The sequence below is a fragment of the Hibiscus syriacus genome, unplaced genomic scaffold, assembly GCF_006381635.1.
Source record: "Hibiscus syriacus cultivar Baekdansim isolate YM2019G1 unplaced genomic scaffold, ASM638163v2 tig00110890_pilon, whole genome shotgun sequence".
Taxonomy (NCBI): Eukaryota; Viridiplantae; Streptophyta; class Magnoliopsida; order Malvales; family Malvaceae; genus Hibiscus; species Hibiscus syriacus.
Genome location: NW_024062900.1, coordinates 11,931,529 through 11,950,958, shown reverse-complemented (window position 1 = coordinate 11,950,958; position 19,430 = coordinate 11,931,529). Strand labels below are relative to the sequence as shown.

At 32.6% G+C, this 19,430-nt stretch overlaps 1 protein-coding gene across 1 annotated transcript; it reads left to right on the top strand.

The window, feature by feature from the left end:
- Positions 1–358: 358 nt before the first annotated feature.
- On the top strand, positions 359–1,842 carry LOC120144644 (peroxiredoxin-2-like). Its single transcript, XM_039158673.1, has 3 exons — positions 359–569; positions 686–765; positions 1,441–1,842. The coding sequence occupies exons 1-3, from the start codon at positions 415–417 to the stop codon at positions 1,692–1,694; spliced, it is 489 nt and encodes a 162-aa protein (XP_039014604.1). The 5' UTR covers positions 359–414; the 3' UTR covers positions 1,695–1,842.
- Positions 1,843–19,430: the final 17,588 nt, after the last annotated feature.

The following is a 19,430-nucleotide window of genomic DNA, read 5'->3' as shown; positions in this document are numbered from 1 at the left end:
TTTGGTGGGAAAGTGAATTTCATGTGTTATTCTCTGATTTGCAAGAATTAATTAAATATAAATAATAAATTTTAAATTTTTTTAAAATCTGACATGGTACTACCACGTCATCAATCACTATAAAATGTACATACACGTCAACTTTTTCCTTCACGTGTATGTATTCCGTCAGCATTGGATGTTGATCATCAGTTAACTGACGGTTTCCATCAACTGTTGGTTGTTTTTACCCAAAACTAAATATTGAGTGGTCAAATATTTCAAAAAAATTAATACGGACAAATTTAACACCACGGTCAAACGTTAAGATTATTTTATTGATTATGTCTAAATAAATACCCTCCGCTTCACCCACTGTACAAACAATCAAATATCATCAAAACCCAGATCAAGTACCCCACAAAACATTTCCACATGGCTCCAATTGCAGTTGGCGATGTTCTTCCGGACGGCACTCTCTCCTGTTTCGACGCCGAGGATAAGCTCCATAAGGTGTCCGTACACTCCCTCGCCGCCGGTAAAAAGGTCATCATTTTTGGCGTTCCCGGTGCCTTTACCCCTACTTGCAGGTAACGATTCTCTCCTTCTATTTGATGTATTTAATTGTCTGTTTCCAATCAACGGTGTCTGTTGTTTTTGTCTTTATGAATATCTTTCTCTGAGTTTTTGATTTGGTGTGACGCAGCTTGAAGCATGTGCCTGGGTTCATCGAGAGAGCAGGGGAGCTTAAATCAAAGGGCGTTGATGAAATTATTTGCATCAGCGGTAATTTTCTTGGTTTTTTTAATCATTAGTTTTATTCTATTTTACTTGAAAAAAATAATTTCCAATTGTCGTCAAATTAGTCTGATTTTTAGAATTTATGGAAGATGATATGAAATTTTCTTAAAGTAGAATGTAAATTTGACTTTGTATGTGAAATAATTAAACTGAAGGATGTGCAAAATTTTCCATTAACAAACTGCTGGATCTATTTTTTTATTATTTACTTTTGATTGTAATTACTTTTACGAAAAAATCCTACAATATAAGTTCTAAAACGGGTTTTCATCTGTTTTGCCCTACGAAATTAATGATACATTATAAAATAAACTGTTGTTTTGATTTTCTTTTGTGGTTCCAATTCGAATGATTTTTATTTTTTCTATTTGTTTCTTGATTGACGGTCAACATTTGATAGTGTAATTTTGGTAAAAGTATCTAGTCTGTCCCTGAACAAATAAACTGGGTACTTTATTCCATGGATGTTTGATATTGGTTCAAATGATGATGTTAATGGAAAACCATTTAAACCAGATGGTTGATTACTCTATTTCAGTATATTATGTTCAGAAATTCGATATTGTCGTGTTTGTAAAGGTATGGAAACTTATAAGCTTCTGGCTTTGTAGCAATTCTGAAATCCTGTTAATCTGACTTAAAAGTGAATTGAATTTGCAGTGAATGATCCCTTTGTGATGAAGGCATGGGCCAATACCTACCTTGAGAACAAAGATGTCAAGTTTCTGGCTGATGGTTCAGCAACATACACCCATGCCCTTGGTCTTGAGCTTGACCTCGGTGATAAAGGGCTTGGCACTCGTTCTAGGAGGTTTGCACTCCTGGTCGAGGACCTCAAGGTGAAGGCCGCAAATATCGAATCGGGTGGGGAATTTACCGTGTCAAGTGCTGATGACATCCTTAAAGCACTCTAGATTTGCTTTGTGCGCTAAAAGGTCTGTTTTCTTGGCCTTGGTATCCATAGCTATCATGGGTTTCAGTCTTTATAATAGTGGATGTTAATATGGGATGGTTTTTAAGTAAGCACTTCATGGTTATTAATAAGAACAAATACCTTGCGCTGATTTCCTTCTTTGTGTGGCAAGATGAGAATACCATATGAGATGCAATGATTGGCATTGTGAGAAAAAGATTATGTAATGTTAAATGTGATGCAATAAAGATTATGTAATGTTAAATGTGATGCAATAATATGCATAAAAAATGCATTTTCACCGAAAAATTACCCTAATATTAAAATATTACATAATAAACACCCATTCACTAAATATGTCAAAATTAACACCTATCTTAAAAAAAAACCCTAATGTTGGGTGCACAGCGCCTCCCCTAAGGCGCGTTTGGTGCACCGCGCCTTTCCCTAAGACGCGTTTGCGCCTTCTCTCACTAACGCGTCGATGTGGGAGGCACTTCTCCTCGGGCGCGTCTTTCCTTTACACCGTGTCCCACCCATCTCCATCCTCTTCATTTCCTGCCACCCTTGCCTTAATTAATTGAATGAAAAAATCAGAACGACTTGTTGTGAGGGGAGTGTTTTCCTCTTTTTTCAGAGAATATCTGTTATTTCATAGTGTCTCATCCCATCAAATATACACCATTTATGGAAACAGTTCCCCGACTATCGACATATAAAAATCCCAGTTCACATAATTGTCTGAGAGGCTCGTTCAAAGGGAAGCACTTTTTATTCTTTCAGAGAGTCTCTACCATGTCATAGTGTCTCATTCCATCAAACATAATTGACGAAAATAAATCCCCGATTCTCAATCTCTTAAACTTTCAAACTCTAAAACTAACTCTCAAACTCTGAAACTATCAAACTCTCAAATTCTCAAAATGGCTCCTATATCAGCTGTTGTTTATTATGATGAGAAATTCGAGAAGATGAATATGGAGTTGTTTTCCGATCAGATAATTATATCCTCATTACCTTCAGGAAAAACATCACTATTGAGGAATTAGTAACAAAAATCTTAAGGAAAGCTCGTGTTAGAAATACTAAAAGATTGTCTAAACTTCAATACAAATTTTCGACTGAAATTTATCAACATATACAAAATTCAACCTCTCCACCGATGAAGATGTTGCTATGATGGTTAATATTTCCAATCAAAATTCAGACTCTATTACAGAAATGTATGTCACATTTGTTAACGTTTTTATGCAATTCGTGGTATATCATTATTCTCCCACCATGGGTTACCTCAACCAATTCATCAAGTTGACAGTCAAACTCAAACAATCTGTAATGATTTTATATCATTAATGGCAAAATCCACTTCTTGTTACTATTCCATCAAGTTACAGGGGGAGACATTCATCTACCAGCTTCTTCGACCTCAATATGGATATGCCTTCCAGCTCCAGGTGAGACATTCACCTGCCAGCATCTTCGACCTCAATATAGAGATGCCTTCGACACAACACTTAGTTCGTAACCCATATGAAGACGTCCCTTCAAGTTCCAGAGTAAGGCATTCATTTGCGAACTTGTTTGACCTAAACATCATAATCATAGAGGAACCCTTATTCGTTGAACCTATATTAATGCATTTCAACATAGACTTCGATGATGATGCAGATGAAGTTCCCATAAATACGTTTCAATACGAACCTTCAAAACACATGTATGAAGCTGACTATGATGCGATGTATGAGCCAGAATTTTCGGATATGCATAATGTTGGAGACTATGGGAGGAGAAATGACCATCCAGCTCAGTTGGTAGAGAACAAGGTTCTTAACCTTGAGGTCGTGGGATTGAGTCCCATGGAGGGCATTTCATAATTTGGAGGTCTCGCGGAAGCTGCTCTCAACCTAGTGTTGGGGGCAGCCTACTATCTTATCTTCCCCTTACCTCATTACATATGGGAATAAGGGACATCCATTTTTTGGAGACTATGGGAGGCATTTACCAGTCAACGATGGTAATTTATATCGTGGAATGGAGTTCACATGTAATGACGAAATAATGATGGCAATAAAGAATTACAATATTCATAATTCAATTCGCTATAGAGTCAATCGATCTACAATCGAAAAGTATGTATGTTATTGTGTAGAACGTGATAACGATTGCAACTGGATGATTTGTGTTTCAAAGAGGAAGAAAAATAACGTCATATGGGAACTAACAAAATACAGCGGTCCTTATACATATTATGCACGAGGGATCAACCAAGACCATCGAAACTTGGACTCCAACGTGATTTGCCAAGTCATCATACCCATGGTAAAAAAAACTCTCACATAGCTATTGCAGTGCTGATTTCTGTAATAGAATCTCAACATTGGTACACCATCTCCTACAAAAAATCATAGAAGGCAAAACAGAATGGCATTATAAAATTATACAACGAGTGGGACGCATCTTACAATGAACTACCCAGCTTGTTTAACTAGCTACGAAGACTGAATCTTGGGACAGTAGTTGAGTTCGAAACTCGCCATGCCTACGAGAATGATCGAGTGCTTCGAGATCGATGTCAATTCTACAGTGTTTTCTGGGCTTACCCACAATGCATTAATGTTGTGAAATACTACAAACCCGTAGTGCAAATTGTTGGTACATTATTGTATGGAAAATATAAGTAATATTTATTATTAGGAGTAGTCCAAGATGGTAATCACAACATTCTTCCTGTTGTATTTGCCCTTGTTGAAGGAGAAGCTACATAGTCTTGGACTTTTTTCTGAGAAATCTATGGTTACATGTTGTCACGAGGGAACGTGATTGTGTCATTTCAGACCGATGAGTTGGGATCAAAGTACCAATAAACTCTTTGGGTCCAATGTGGAAACCCCTACATGTCCAACATCGTTTTTGTATCCAGCATATTACTGCAAATTACCACGAAAAATACAAGAGGAATGATGAACGTCAATTAATTATACACATGGGTATGTTACTTTTTCCAATTTTGTTTCTCAATTATTTTCATCTTATCTATTTTTATATCACACTAACTAATACATATGGTGGCTTAGGTTTGAACTCTTACTTCAAAGGTTCGAGGATATGCTTCAAGAATTGCGAGGAAAAACATGAGCATGGATATAATTACATCAATGAAATCAACAAAGAAAAGTGGAAAAATGCATACGATGGTGGATATCGATATGGATATATGACAACTAACTTGGCCGAGACTATCAATTCAGCGTTAAAGGGAGCACATCATTTACCAGTAACGGTTTTGGCTAAAACGATGTATTTTTGTTTCGGTTAGCTTTTAATGAAGCTCGGGGGTCAAGTTCTTACTTGAATGCAAAATGGTCATGTTTATTACCCAATATTAGTAGCAGATCTACAACAAAAAGTTGCAGAATCAAACATAATGTCGGTGATAAGCTTTTCTCGAACCTAGGAATTATTTTTTGTCACAGAATTGCCACGACCTCCTTAAGGGATTGAATCTAACTCTTTCAGAGTTAATCTACTAGAGAGGTGGTGTGACTGTGGGTTTTTCTCCCATGTCATAGTAGCTTGCTCACATTGTCGTCAAGACTATGAGAGTTATGTAGATACCGTATACCAACTTTCAGAAGTATTCAAGGTATATGAAAATAAGTTTTCTCCCATAAGTAATGAAAAAGACCCAAATGAGGTTTAGACTTGACTTTGAATTATACCATATCTAGACTTATTAAGGGATCCAGATCGTCTAAAATACACTCGAATTCATTGTGATATGGATATTCAAGAGACGAAAAAAGAACACAAAAGATGTGGGCTTTGCATAAACCTAGGCCATAATAGGAAAAAATATACATATCTTTTATCATCACGTAATCGATGATCACTACTCATGTACTTCTATTTTCTAATGTGTCAAATTATGTTATTTCATTTTCATTCAATACCAATTAATGCGATTTGAGCTTATTTATTTTACAAGATGCCCCTTAATGTAAGCATTACACATAATAAAAAAACTTACTTTATATAAAGACAATAAAGAAACCAAATAAGAGATAAATACATAATTCAAGTCATTTGATGGAAACCTAAAATCCAATAAATGAAAATATTATAATAAATGAAAATATCATCAACATTATCTATCGATGCCTAATTGAATGTGTTCCACATGGTGATGGTTGTCTATTTTGATGAGGGTTTCTTCTAGGAGGTTGCTTTTCATCTTCATTCTCATCATCGTTGTCGTCTTCATCGTCATCGTTATCGTCATCATCATCATCACTCTCAGCTACATTTTCTTGATAAGCCATTGACGATGATGCAGGACCTCTGTGGAATAAGGACCCTGGAGGAGTATGACTAACCATCCCACTACTCTTTGAGAACTGCAAAAATTGTGAAAAACCAAACATGGATGTCTGCGATTCATACTATGAACTAATGTTGGATCCATAGGTATAGTTGTATAATATCCGCCAGGGGGTGTCATAAAACCATGTGGGATCTATACATAGCCATGTAGTGAAGACATTTGAATCGACGGGCTAGGGATGTAAACAAGTGTCGATGGTTGTTGTTATGATGGTTCCGGTGGCATAATGAGGATGACCCGGATGCGCCTGCTCTTGATCTACTAGTGGGGGGGACAATGATGTTGTGACAGTGGACCTTTTTCTCAACGACAATCAATTGCCTCATCGTGCTCCCTCTGAAAGTAAGAACGACTTCCCGTTTGCATTGAATTATTTAATATAACCATTTGAAACCACGATACCAGTTTCTAACATATACTCTCGAGGGGGCAAGCGTCGTTAACCAATCTCTATGCTTCATCAACCAATTAACCTATTTTTTGCCTCGTCTATCGATGTTATTAATATTGTCGAGATTTATTGATGCTTTAGGAATATATTGCGTGAAACCAAACTGACGAAATATAAGGCCAGTTGGATGCCACTCAACAATAGCATAACAACTAAGAGGTGCAACCGCCAACTATACATCCAATTGCCCACTCAAGTCAGGTGAGATGCACGCCCTCCTTTCGTCGTTCAAATAGGGCAACCATTTGAACTAAAACAAAAATATATATTTCTTATCAAAATTTAAATGAGATTCAAATTTTATAAAGACAATTAAATGGAAAAATTAAAATTAAAAGATGTACATTTACAATAGCTTTCTAGTCAATGAGTAATCATATATCTTTAAATTCTTGTGGGATATTACAATGATCTTTTCTATTTGATGACAATCTATTTAATATAAATATATATATGCCATTCTATAATATTCAAAAACATTATTTAAAAATAAAATTAACATTGAAATTACCTTGATAATAACATAAATACAAATGACTCATTCATGATCGAACACAAAAAAGACAAGCGATACCATGCCCAAGATTGGAGAAACATGAGACAACCATTAATAGCGATTTTATTATATTTTGTGGTTAACACATTTCTCTAAACAAAAATGTCAACACTATAGTGACCCAACTCAACGTGCCGATTACTTGAAAATCAATTAGATGCTACAACCACATACAATAGACTTGGTTCTGAGACTTTTCGGGCATCAATATCCATCAAATAATTTGTAATATATATGCTCGGGAAAATGCTTTTTCCTCGTCCTTAGAACAATTTTCGCACAACTCTTTAAAATTTCTTTACAACCATGCTAACGTTATTTGGCCACCGTTGAAAGTTGTCGAGGTAATTCTAAGATACTCTTTGGACAGATTCTCCCAATTGTGATCCACCACACCACAAATGGAAGTTTCATATGTCGGGTGCCCCAACTGCATTGAAACATCCTCTAGGGTAATGGTGCACTCCCTACATGATAGATGGAACGTGTGTCTCTGGCCTCCACCTCTCAATTAGTGCATAAATAAAGCTGGATTCAAATTTACAATCTCTTTCAATTTTTGCTAAGTCACCAAATCCAACCTTAGATAAATACTGCAAGATAAGCCTCGGTGTATTCATCTTGTTGTTACGAATAAGAACTTCTAATATTCAATTAGTTTCCTAATAAATAAATTCTAACCATTAAAAATTGAATTAATATTTCAAAAATTATTTAAATAAATTCTAATAAATAAATTATAACAATTTAAATAATATATGATCGATTTCCTAATATTCAAACATTTAAAAAGAATATAGTTTCGTATTCTGACCGTATCGACAAATGAATCAAAATATGATCAACATCCATTCGCAACATCTAGCCCAATTCTTTTAATTGCAGATAATAAATATAAATTAAATAAGTTTACAAGTAAATAATAAAATAATATAGAATTATGTAATAAAATAATAATAACTTTATTAAATATAAAAGTAGGGAGGGAAAGGTCGGGGGGAGGCGTGACACATCGGACTCGCCTTTGTGAGGTGGCTGACACATGCAAGTGAAGGCGCGGTGCACCTAACGCGCCTTAAGGGAGGCGCGGTACACCCAACGTGCCTTAGGTTTGGTTTTTTGTTGTTGTTAATGGGTGTTAGTTTGGGCATATTTGGTGGTTGGGTGTCTGATCGAGAATATTTTAATATTAGGGTGATTTTTCGGTAAAAAGGCTTAAAAATGTAAATATTAAACGGGTAAAAAATATATTATTATTCAGAAGTTTTTTTAACTTCAAAAATGGAGTTGAGAAATCTTTAATGTTACTTTTGGTAGCCTAATTAATAAAATTTTTAATTGGAAAAAAGTATTTGAATTATATTATTCATTTATTTTAAGTGTCTAAAAGTTTTTTTTTCTTTCAAATAAATGTGTTTAACATTTTTAACATTATTATTCTAGATGTTTAGTTTGTTAAGACCATTAAAAGAAGTGTTTGTTTATTACCCATAATATGATATGTATTGTGTTGTATATATTCTTTTAAAAAATTATTTAAAAAAGTTGAAAATATCATTACTTTTTTGAAAAACTCAAAATTTTAAAATCCTTATAAAAGAATCCAAACCTCTATTATAAGTGGGAATCTTGTAAATCTCGAAATTAGATTTCTTAAATTTTAGATTCTCGTTTCTAAATTCCTAATTTCATTTATATAGCCGACGCCGATAAGATATGAATTTGATGTAGCTGTTTGTGAAGGAGTTAAATGCCATAAAGGAATTAACGAAAGTATACGAGCACTTGCAAACAAATTTACGGGAGAATTGATTTTACTATCATTAATTAAATGTCGGAGAAAAATTAAATTTATGACAATTGCAAACAAACAATTTTACAGCCAATTGAATTTACAACAATTCCAAACAATTTATGAATAGTTTTGGATCGGGAAAGGGTGGCTCATGATGATGAGGGATTATAGATTTAAGAATGAAGGAATTTAGAAATTTAAATTTAAGGATAAAAAGAATTAAGATAATAGTCAACGAGTGGGAGATGACATGGATAGCTTCTCGATGGTGATGGTTAGTGATGACTAACAAAATAATGGAGGATTAAAATTAAAAGTTTTAAGAATTTATTTTTTTAAATCTTCGACTAAAAAAATGGAGTTTTAAAATTTGGATTTTTTTTAAATTTTAGAACAATTTAGAGATTCAGAGTGTCTTTTTTTTTATAGATAATCCGATGAAGAATATAAATAATTAATTTATACACAATAGAACATTGATTGACAAGTAAATGTTATCTAAACCTTTTCTATTAAGCTAAGGTAATTACAAACTAGTATCTGTTATAAGTACTTTCAATTATTTAACAATAAAAGTTCAATCACCTTTGCAGTCGTTGGTGCTTCAATCTGTGATTTCTAAGAATAATAATGATTCTTTTAACCATTAAGATAATTTGAATCGTGGAAATACTATCTAAAACTTACAACTGCATGAAAGGATATAACGGGGAATCAAACTTCTCCTCCCCTACCAAATGATTTTCCAGGATCCGACATTGTTAATGAATTTGAAACTGCATGGATTAAAGCTACTGCTGGATTAAAATCCATAATTATGGGCACATATTTATAATGTATATTGTTATCATAAAATATGACATAATTTAAGTGACCAATTATGTTATAAAATCATAAGGTATTAGAAGTGTCAGAGAAATAAAAGTGTAGATACTCTTAAAGCTGTATTTATAATTTGATGAGGAGCAAATTTATAGGTATAAACAATAACTAATTCTTAAATCAACTATATAAAGGGGTTATGGTCCCTAAGAAATAGACAATATCATATTTACTTTTACCCCCTTAGAGAGTTTATACTTAAGGGGATTCTATCTTCTTGGAAGATCAAAACCAAATAAAGATTCAAGGATTTTAACCTATCAATCAATTTAGGTACGCTTTCGCATCTAGTATTTTATTCTTGATGGTTTGACATGATTAGATCATGGTTAAGTTTTTCATATTTATTATGGTTTGGTTCTAACAAGTGGTATCAGAGAACAAGTGTTATTAAGAAGATCCACAAGATGAGAGAAATAATATTTAGGTGGTGTTTATTTTTGCAGAGGTAAAAGGTATGCAGTCTGCGGACCACATCTGCATGCATCTGCAGCAGAAGAGGTGGACCAAAAGTCTGCAGTCTGCAAGAAGAATACTGTTTGTTTTTTAACGTCTGCATACTGCTAAAATGAACTGAAATATAAATAAATTGATTTTTTAAACTTAAAAGAGTTTTGCAATATTGAGATTTAAATAATTTTAGTTTTACAATACTGAAATTTAAATAATTCATACAACTACAATAATAAATTATTTAAAATAAATCAATCCATATTTTAAAATAAATCAATCCATACTAATAAATTATTTAAAATAAATCAATCCATACAACTACAATAATAAATCAATTCATATTTTAAAATAAATCAATCGATACAAATAAATTATTTAAAATAAATCAATCCATACTAATAAATTATTTAAAATAAATCAATCTATATTTTAAAATAATCAATCCATACTAATAAATTATTTAAAATAAATAAATCCATATTTTAAAATAAATCAATCCATACTAATAAATTATTTAAAATAAATCAATCCATACAACTACAATAATAAATCAATCCATATTTTAAAATAAATCAATCCATACTAATAAATTATTTAAAATAAATCAATCCATACTAATAAATTATTTAAAAAAAATCAATCCATATTTTAAAATAAATAAATCCATTCTAATTAATTATTTAAAATAAATCAATACATATTTTAAAATAAATCAATCTATACTAATAAATTATTTAAAATAAATCAATCAATACAACTACAATAATAAATCAATCCATATTTTAAAATAAATAAATCCATACTAATAAATTATTTAAAATAAATCAATCCATATTTTAAAATAAATTAATCCATAATAATAAATTATTTAAAATAAATTATTTTAAAATAAATCAATCCATATTTTATAATAATTTATTTTAAAATAAATTATTTTATAATAAATTGTTTTAAAATAAATTGTTTTAAAATAAATTGTTTTATAATAAATTGTTTTAAAATAAATTATTTTATAATAAATTATTTTAAAATAAATAACCTTATTAAATTATTTAAAATTATTTTAATAAATAACTATATTTTATAATTGTTCTTGAAGAGGTTTGAAGACCTTTGAAGACATAAAACAATGTCTGCACCAAGAAGAGCTCGCACAGACGTTTGAAGAGCTTCTGTCTTCTAAAAAACAAACAGTCTGCGAAGCCTAATGTCTGCGCGTGATCTGCGCGATGTAGACATAAGTGCTTTGAAGAGCTTGCACAGTGAAAACAAACACCACCTTAGATTATTATGTTGTATTTCTCCAAGAAATAAGGATGACAGTGGAATGATGGAGGATAATCTAATCAATTTTTGTTATGTCATAGAAGTTTTGACTCTCATAATTGGATCAATGTTATGGAAGAAGAGTATAAGTTCTATACAAGATAATAAAGTTTAAGAATTTGTCTCATTACTCGAAGGTGCAAAACTAATTGGTGGCAAATGGAAATTTAAATCCAAAATGAATGCAAAAGGTAATGTTGACATGCATAAGACATGTCTTGTATCTAAAGGATATACTAAAAAAGAAGACATTATTTTTATAGAGACTTTCTCTTTGGTTTCATTGAAAGACTTTTTCAGGATAATCATGATACTTGTTGCTAATATTTAATCTTGAGTTACATAAGTTGGATTTCAAAATGATAACATTGATGAGATGTTTTATAAGGTGCAATTAGAAAATTGTGTCTAATGATACAAAATTAATTATAAACAAATTAAGAAAATACATTTATGAGTTTAAGTATAACTCTCATTAATTGTATAAAAAAATTTCACCAAATAATTACCTCGTTTGATTTTGAGATGAATTTGGTTGATAATTGTATATACTATAAGTTCATTGGGAGTAAACCAAATATTACCCCTTATTACTAAAGGAAACAAGTTTAGTATTGATCAGTGCCCTAAGGATGATTTTGAAACTAATAAAATTCAAAAAGGTTCTTTATTCTTCAAAATAAATAAATAAATTTAATGTATACTCAGGTTTATACGCATAAAGAAATAGCATATAATTTTAGGATATTAAGTAGATATTTAAACAATTTGGGTATGGATCGTTAGATAGTAGCCAAATTGATTCATACGATACATTTCAAAACAAAAAATGTTACATGCTCACATATCGAAGTTCTAGTAAGTAAAAGATCATTAGGTTTATGGATTTATTGGAATATGGATGCAAAATATTTGTCACTGAACTGCTAATTATGGATTGCTAAGAAAGACCACTTGAGTTATTTTGTGACAACTAAGTTGTAATCCTTTATTCCATATATAACAGAAACACCTTAGGTCTAAGCACATATACATTATGTTTCTATTTCTTAAAGAAAATTCAAAGTTGTTATGTGTTTATAGAGCATGTTGGTAAAAACTCAGAACTACGTGCTTACTAAAGAACTGTCACCTAAGGTCTTTCATGAGCACACAACTCATGTGGGTGTAATATCATTTAAGGATATTTGGTTTTAGTGGGAATTTATAATATTAATGTGTAGACACTCTCTTTTGTATATAATATATAGTATATAGTTTTGGAAAACATATATATAGTTTTGAAAACATATATAAAATATATCATATATATAGTTTTGAATATATTTATAATATATAATGTATATATATAGTTTTGAAATATATAGTATAATTATGAAAACATATATGGTATATAGTTTTAAAACACACATATATAATTTGGAATATATATATATATAGTTTTGAAAGCTTATATATATAATACATATATAATAAAATATAAGTATAGTTTTATTATTATTGTTTAATAATTTTCTTTTTTTAGGTTCGGGTTCAATTTTAATGTCCAAGTTTGGGTCCAAGAAATTGAAACCAGTGAAGGCTTAACACGGATGGAATAATCTTCCTGACTCAGTAGATTGGAAGACATCAAAATCAAGCAATCAAACAAGGGAAGGCACGAAACAGACCTAATATCCCAAGGAGCAAGCCCACCTGACTGACCTATCAAATGGGCTCCTTAGGGTTTTATCATTTCTATCAAGCGTCGCAATCAACCAAAACCGTTCGATCAAGGTATGGATCCAAGGGCCCAAATCACTCATCAGCTAAGGTTTAAACCCTAAACCATTTTTATAGAAATACACCACATCACAAGAGTCGTTGGATCTGCATGATGATCCAACGACCACTATTAAATCAGATCGCACCAAATTACCAACAATCAACCTTTACGCGCCAGTGAAACAGGTTTTACTTGCCAGAAATCACGGTAATGATCTCCAATCATTCCAAAAATGTCCAAATCATAAAAAAAGCAAGAAAATAACATGAAAATAATAATAACAAATAGAGATGACAACAAGATCAAATCAGGAAACAAGACAATGAAATCATCATAAATAACAAGAAGTCAAACCCCAATCAAAACTAAAGAGAAAATCCAAAACATGCATCGAACCAAAATGAAGAAGAAGAAATATTATCTCCTAATCAAACCTCATGGTTTTCAAGAAAGAAGATTCGATCCATGGCTATAAAATCCCTTGCATGAAATGAAAAGAGGCACCATCAAAAAATCGAAGAAATCGGGTAGTAAAAAATCCACAAAACGAATGAGAGATACTTAGCTTTCAAGGGAAGAGTGAACGTCACCAGAGGGGCGGCGCGATGATGTTTGTTCATTGGGGAAGATGGTAGGTGGCTTGATTTGGAGGAGGGAGTTGAGAGCTTTTGGGAGGATTTGGGTTTGAGACATGATATAAATAAATTAAAAATGGGAAGTTTGGGGGTTATATATACGAGGGGCTAGTATGTAATCTCAATAATCTAAAATTATTTTTGCTGTCCCTCACAGCTATGTGTAATTCATTTTCGTCCCTCGTTTTAATTTCGTCCTTGAATTTCGATTTTATTTTCATTTTAATCATTTTTTATACTTTCTATTTTTATAAATTGGTGCCTTAACTTACTTTTTTTATTTTGCAGCATATCATCATCATTATTATTATTATTATTTACTTTATTTATTATTATTAATTTTATCTTTAATTTTATTTTTAAGGGGATCCAATTAAATTCAAGGGTCATCAAAGGTAAGTATCATAGATAATTAAGGCAACCAAGTAATCAAATGGTACTAAAAGGGTGATTTGGGGTTGCTCACCATTCCTCTATCATAAACGATTCTCGAATCTGACAAATCTCTGGTAAGATGTAGATCCGATAAACGGTGAGTTCGAGGTGTCTAGTCCACCTATTTAAAAATGATTAGTGGTAACTCGATCATTAATTGCAAGTTGAGACGAGAATCCAGGACCACCCGAAGAACCGTTGTGACAGCTTGGCAACTATGCTGGGGACTTTGAGTGTAAGGCCCAAAATCGATTAATCGGTTGCCTTCTTAAGAGAATTGTAAGTTTGAATTTTAATTTATTTTCGATCCATTTTTATTTACCTTTGATTATTATTTTCAAATAATTAGTTGGATTGACCATTTTGTAATGATTTTAGTTTTCAAATATAAAAAGACTTACATTTCAAGCTCTAAACCTGAGCTCCGAACCCATTTAAGTGGGGTGAAAGCAAAGTCTTCATGAGAATTTATTTTCCGCATAGTCCTAACAACTAGGCCTCGAGATTCATATTCCTTGTGCTTTCATGGGAATTTATTCATCGTATTAGGCATAAGGGAATGTATCTTTACAAGTTTAACTCGATTCGCACGAGCCTATAATGTGCTTAGGATCGAGGGTCTGGCAGACCCAAGGGGGCACCGAGAAGGAGAACTCGGTTCTCTTTTTCTAGAAACAAACCCAGTGGTAGTGTGAGATTAGAGTCTACCTCAAAACCACACGCAAAACCCTAGGATGTTGGTAATTTATTTTTACTTTAGTTATACTCTTATAAGCATGAAAAATAGATATATATGAGGTTAGGATTTTATTTTGAAAAAAAACATGTGGGATTAGAAATCATGTTCGAGGTAGGAACAAAAGCATGCTGGGTAGAAGTTGATATGATGTCTTATTTAATTATTAAAAACATATACTAATCATTTTCTTTATTATATTTTATTTTCTTCTTTTATTTATTATTTGCATCATTTCATAGGGATATCGATCTACAAAGTGCTCATCGAACTTCAGATAGACTTCACTAATGGACAAAGGGGTCATAATGCAAGAAGTCAAAAATGAGGAAGTATAATTATGGTTCAAAAATACTCAAAAAGAAGAAAGGGAACAATCTCTAAAGTAGTTACGTGTCTGGGTTAGCAGATTATGCTTTAATCAGCCTCAAACACAACAAAGTCCATGAACTACGGAAAATCTAGGATAATTGAGAGGATGAGAGAAAGAAAAACATTCTACCAACACTATGGTGACATTGCATATCTACTGACGTATAGGTGGACGAGCCTTTAATTCGAGCTTTAGTCTAGTTCTGGAATCCAAGCTACAACTACTTCACTTTCAAAAAGGAAGACATGGTGCCCAAAATAGAGGAATTGCTGACTCTATTACATTACGAGGGAATCCATTTGCATCGAGTCTTCATTAAGAACATCAACAACCCACCTTTCAAAAGATTATTGGCAAAGATTGCAGGGGTAGATGAAAAGTGGGTGGTATTTCGAATAGAACACAAGGGCGTAGGGAAAAGGATATCATGGATCCATATTAAGCAACTAATAGAGACTCATCCTGATGAATGGAAATTGATAGATCGCCTTGTACTAGGAATCTATGGCCTTGTCATGTTTTTGAAGAGTTTAGGGGTACATTGAAGTGATTGTAATGGAAATGATCGAGTAATTACTAAGAAAGATGAATCCAGCTCCGGTAATCTTAGCCGAAACTTTTCAATCGCTGAACCATTATCGAAGAATGAGAGGAGATCACTTCATAGGTTGCATGCAATTGTTACAAGTCTGGATCCATAATCATTTTTAGAAGACTAATAGGATCTTTAATTGGCGATTCCATACGGGATAGTCACCTTAGGAAGATTTCCTCAAAAAAATTGGCATGAAGGTGACCCGAGAGAATGATGGTCAAAGATGTTCACTCACATTCAGGAAAAAAAAGATCGTATGGTGAGTCTCTTAGTTGGCACTCTATGATATACTATATCGATGTGGAGACTCCAACATGGTAATGTTACTTGGACTATGGGGAGGATTTGGCTACAGTACACTTTTAGCTCTACGGTAGTATGAGGCATGACATTTCGTTCCATTCACTTATGAATTGTGGATATATGAGTTCGCATATCATGAGGAAGATTACAAGATAAAGGTCAAAGCTGCATCAAAGTCTTCGAAAAGAATATTTTGAACTGATGACGTAGGAGCTCGGGAAATGTTTACGCCAAATTATGTCGAGTAGAGGAGACTAAGAAAAATTACATTATCCCGATAATCGATGTCGATGATACCCGATCTATGGAGGAACATCACAAAGTTGTCCCATCTGAGCTACATATAGAAATGAGTGAGTTTGAGATAGAATGAAAAGAATTGGAGGAAAAGCTAAAAAAGTTAGAAGACGAGAGATTCAAGTGGAAGATGGATGCAGAGGTCTAGAAAGACAGAGCTAATAAAAAAATAGCAGAAGGAAGTTTACGATGAGCTAGAGGATCTGAGGAAAGAGTTCAAGAATTAGGCTTAGATTGTTAATTTAAAGAAATCGTCAAAGCTCTAGAAAGATGAAACATACAACCTGAAAAAGAAACCGGAGAGACATGATGACAGAGAACTGCTAAAAGATCAATTGAAGGTTTCCAAGAAATAATTATCGGAGAGTCATTGTCAAAATAAAAGGCTAAAACCAAGGTGAATGACCTAGAAAAAACCTTTTAGAAGAAGAGAGAGCAAGATAACCAGACCATGAAAACACGTATCACTGAGTTAAAAGGCATCTTGGATGGTTAAAATAAGTGAACGAACTTCATATAGTTCCTTTTGATAGAGGACTCTAGTGGCAATGTCGATAGGAATAGACTCAACAAAAGGTGAAAGAAAGAGATGCAATCATCCATGACTTCCTAAAGCAAGTTCAAAAACCATTTTTCACTTGTGTGGGTTAGTAAGAGAAGCGGGATTGTAAGACAAGGGATTTTTCCAGTGAATAACGAAGCACAAAGACTTATCAACCTGCTGGAGGTTGCTCGAGGTTTATAAGATTTAGCTCAATTCTATTTTTGAATGTTTTTGGTTTCGTTGTAATGAAACTTTTGTCTCAATAAAGGCCATTCTATAATAACGAATGCTTTTGGATCAACATATCAAACTCATTATGCATTCATCATACATTCTTTCATTTTAATTAACCTTTAATATGCATTCACTTTTAAAATTCAAGTGACTAATAAAAAAAAATTCATTCGGAAGTGGGAAAAACACTGGACACATTACATGCACATAATAATCGATTCAAGTCAAGACAAATAGAAGCTAGAATGAAGGAGATTGAAGAGAACTTCACTAAGCTGCAACAGGATTTAGAGAATAAACTGAGTCAGAATTTGAAGATCATCTTGGATTCCATCTCCAAGAATCAAAATACTCTGATCAATAAACTGAGCCAAGATTGACAGGAGTGAACTTCACTAATGTCACGGGGACGTGAGTTACTGAGTAAACAATGGCACCATTACAAAAGTTGGTAATTAAGCCTAAATATCAGGTATACTGTTATGCGACAAAGGGGCAAGCTAGGGTCACCAATCCTGAAAATTACATCCAAGACTTTAATAAAAAAGACAAGTCTCATAATATGGAAGAAAAATAAGATAGTTAGAGGATCAAATAAAGACTGTCAGAGGGGATGAAGGCTTCTACGGGATTGATGCCTTGGAATTAAGCTTGGTATGAGACCTCATATTTCCACCGAAGTTTAAGGTTTTGAACTTCGAGAAGTTTGAAAAAAATAGCTACTTGTCAGCTCATATAATCATGTTATGTCGAAAGATAAAGGGTTATGTCGAGAATGATTAACTCCTGATTCAGTACTTTCAGGAGAGCTTTGGGCTCAACTATCTGATGGTACAATAAGTTGAGAATGTCGCACATTAGAACCTGGAAAGACCTTGCAAAGTCCTTCCTAAAGTAGTATAAACATGTGAACGAGATGATGCCGGATCGAGTAATACTACAGGAGATAGAAAATGGGGCAAATGAAAGTTTCTGACAATATGCGCATGTTATAGTATGCCTAAAGACCAATCATATGATTATTGTATTGACATATTTTCTTTACCATATTTATTGAATAAAGGCATTACCGTTATTTTCTTTTTTTTATATTTCTACTTATTAAATAAACTAAATGATAATAATGTCCATATAACAATATGATTATTATTAAAAGATCCTAAGTCAAGTATTATTATGGGCATGGACAATAATAATACACTTTAGAATAACATGTTATTGATTGATGACAATGAGCTGTCATTGACATAGAGATGTTAGAATTGATGTATGAATAAGTTGTTAGAGAACAATGTATTGGATTGGCTCTCTATGAGCATATGTCTTGAATTATTGTGTGTCACGATACTTCTCATGGTGATAACCATATGTATGATCCTTAGACTTGAGATTATTACTATCTCAGCATATATTGTTGTATGTTTTGATACAGTTAAACGTACTCTGTAACTGGTTGTACTATAAAGACTTACATTGAACATATCACGACATATGTAGTGAGTGTGAATAATCGAGATAGGATTTGTCCTTCCTATATAATAGGAAATATATCATAGGACACTTGATTTATTGAGACTAGAAATGCATGGCCATGCTCGAATAAGTTGATATGAGATATCAAAAATTATTCATTTATTATACTCTACTCTAGATATCAAGAAATAATAGATGGGCTATACAGGTGTGATTATTCCAAGACTTGTGCCTATTCTAGATATAAAGGACAAAAGGCTTTAATAAATTAAAAAAGTTAGTCATGAACATGTTATGTCGAATCATGACTTCCTGTAACTTAGGTAACAGTGATATATTGCTAGATGTCACTCATTGTTTGTAATATTAGAATGGTTCTAATTATTACTACTAACGTTACAGGAACCTACAGGGTTACACCCGATGGTTGAAAAGAACAATTTATAAATGTGTTACTTATGCACAATTTTATTGTACATGAATAAAACTTGTCGTTAATATAT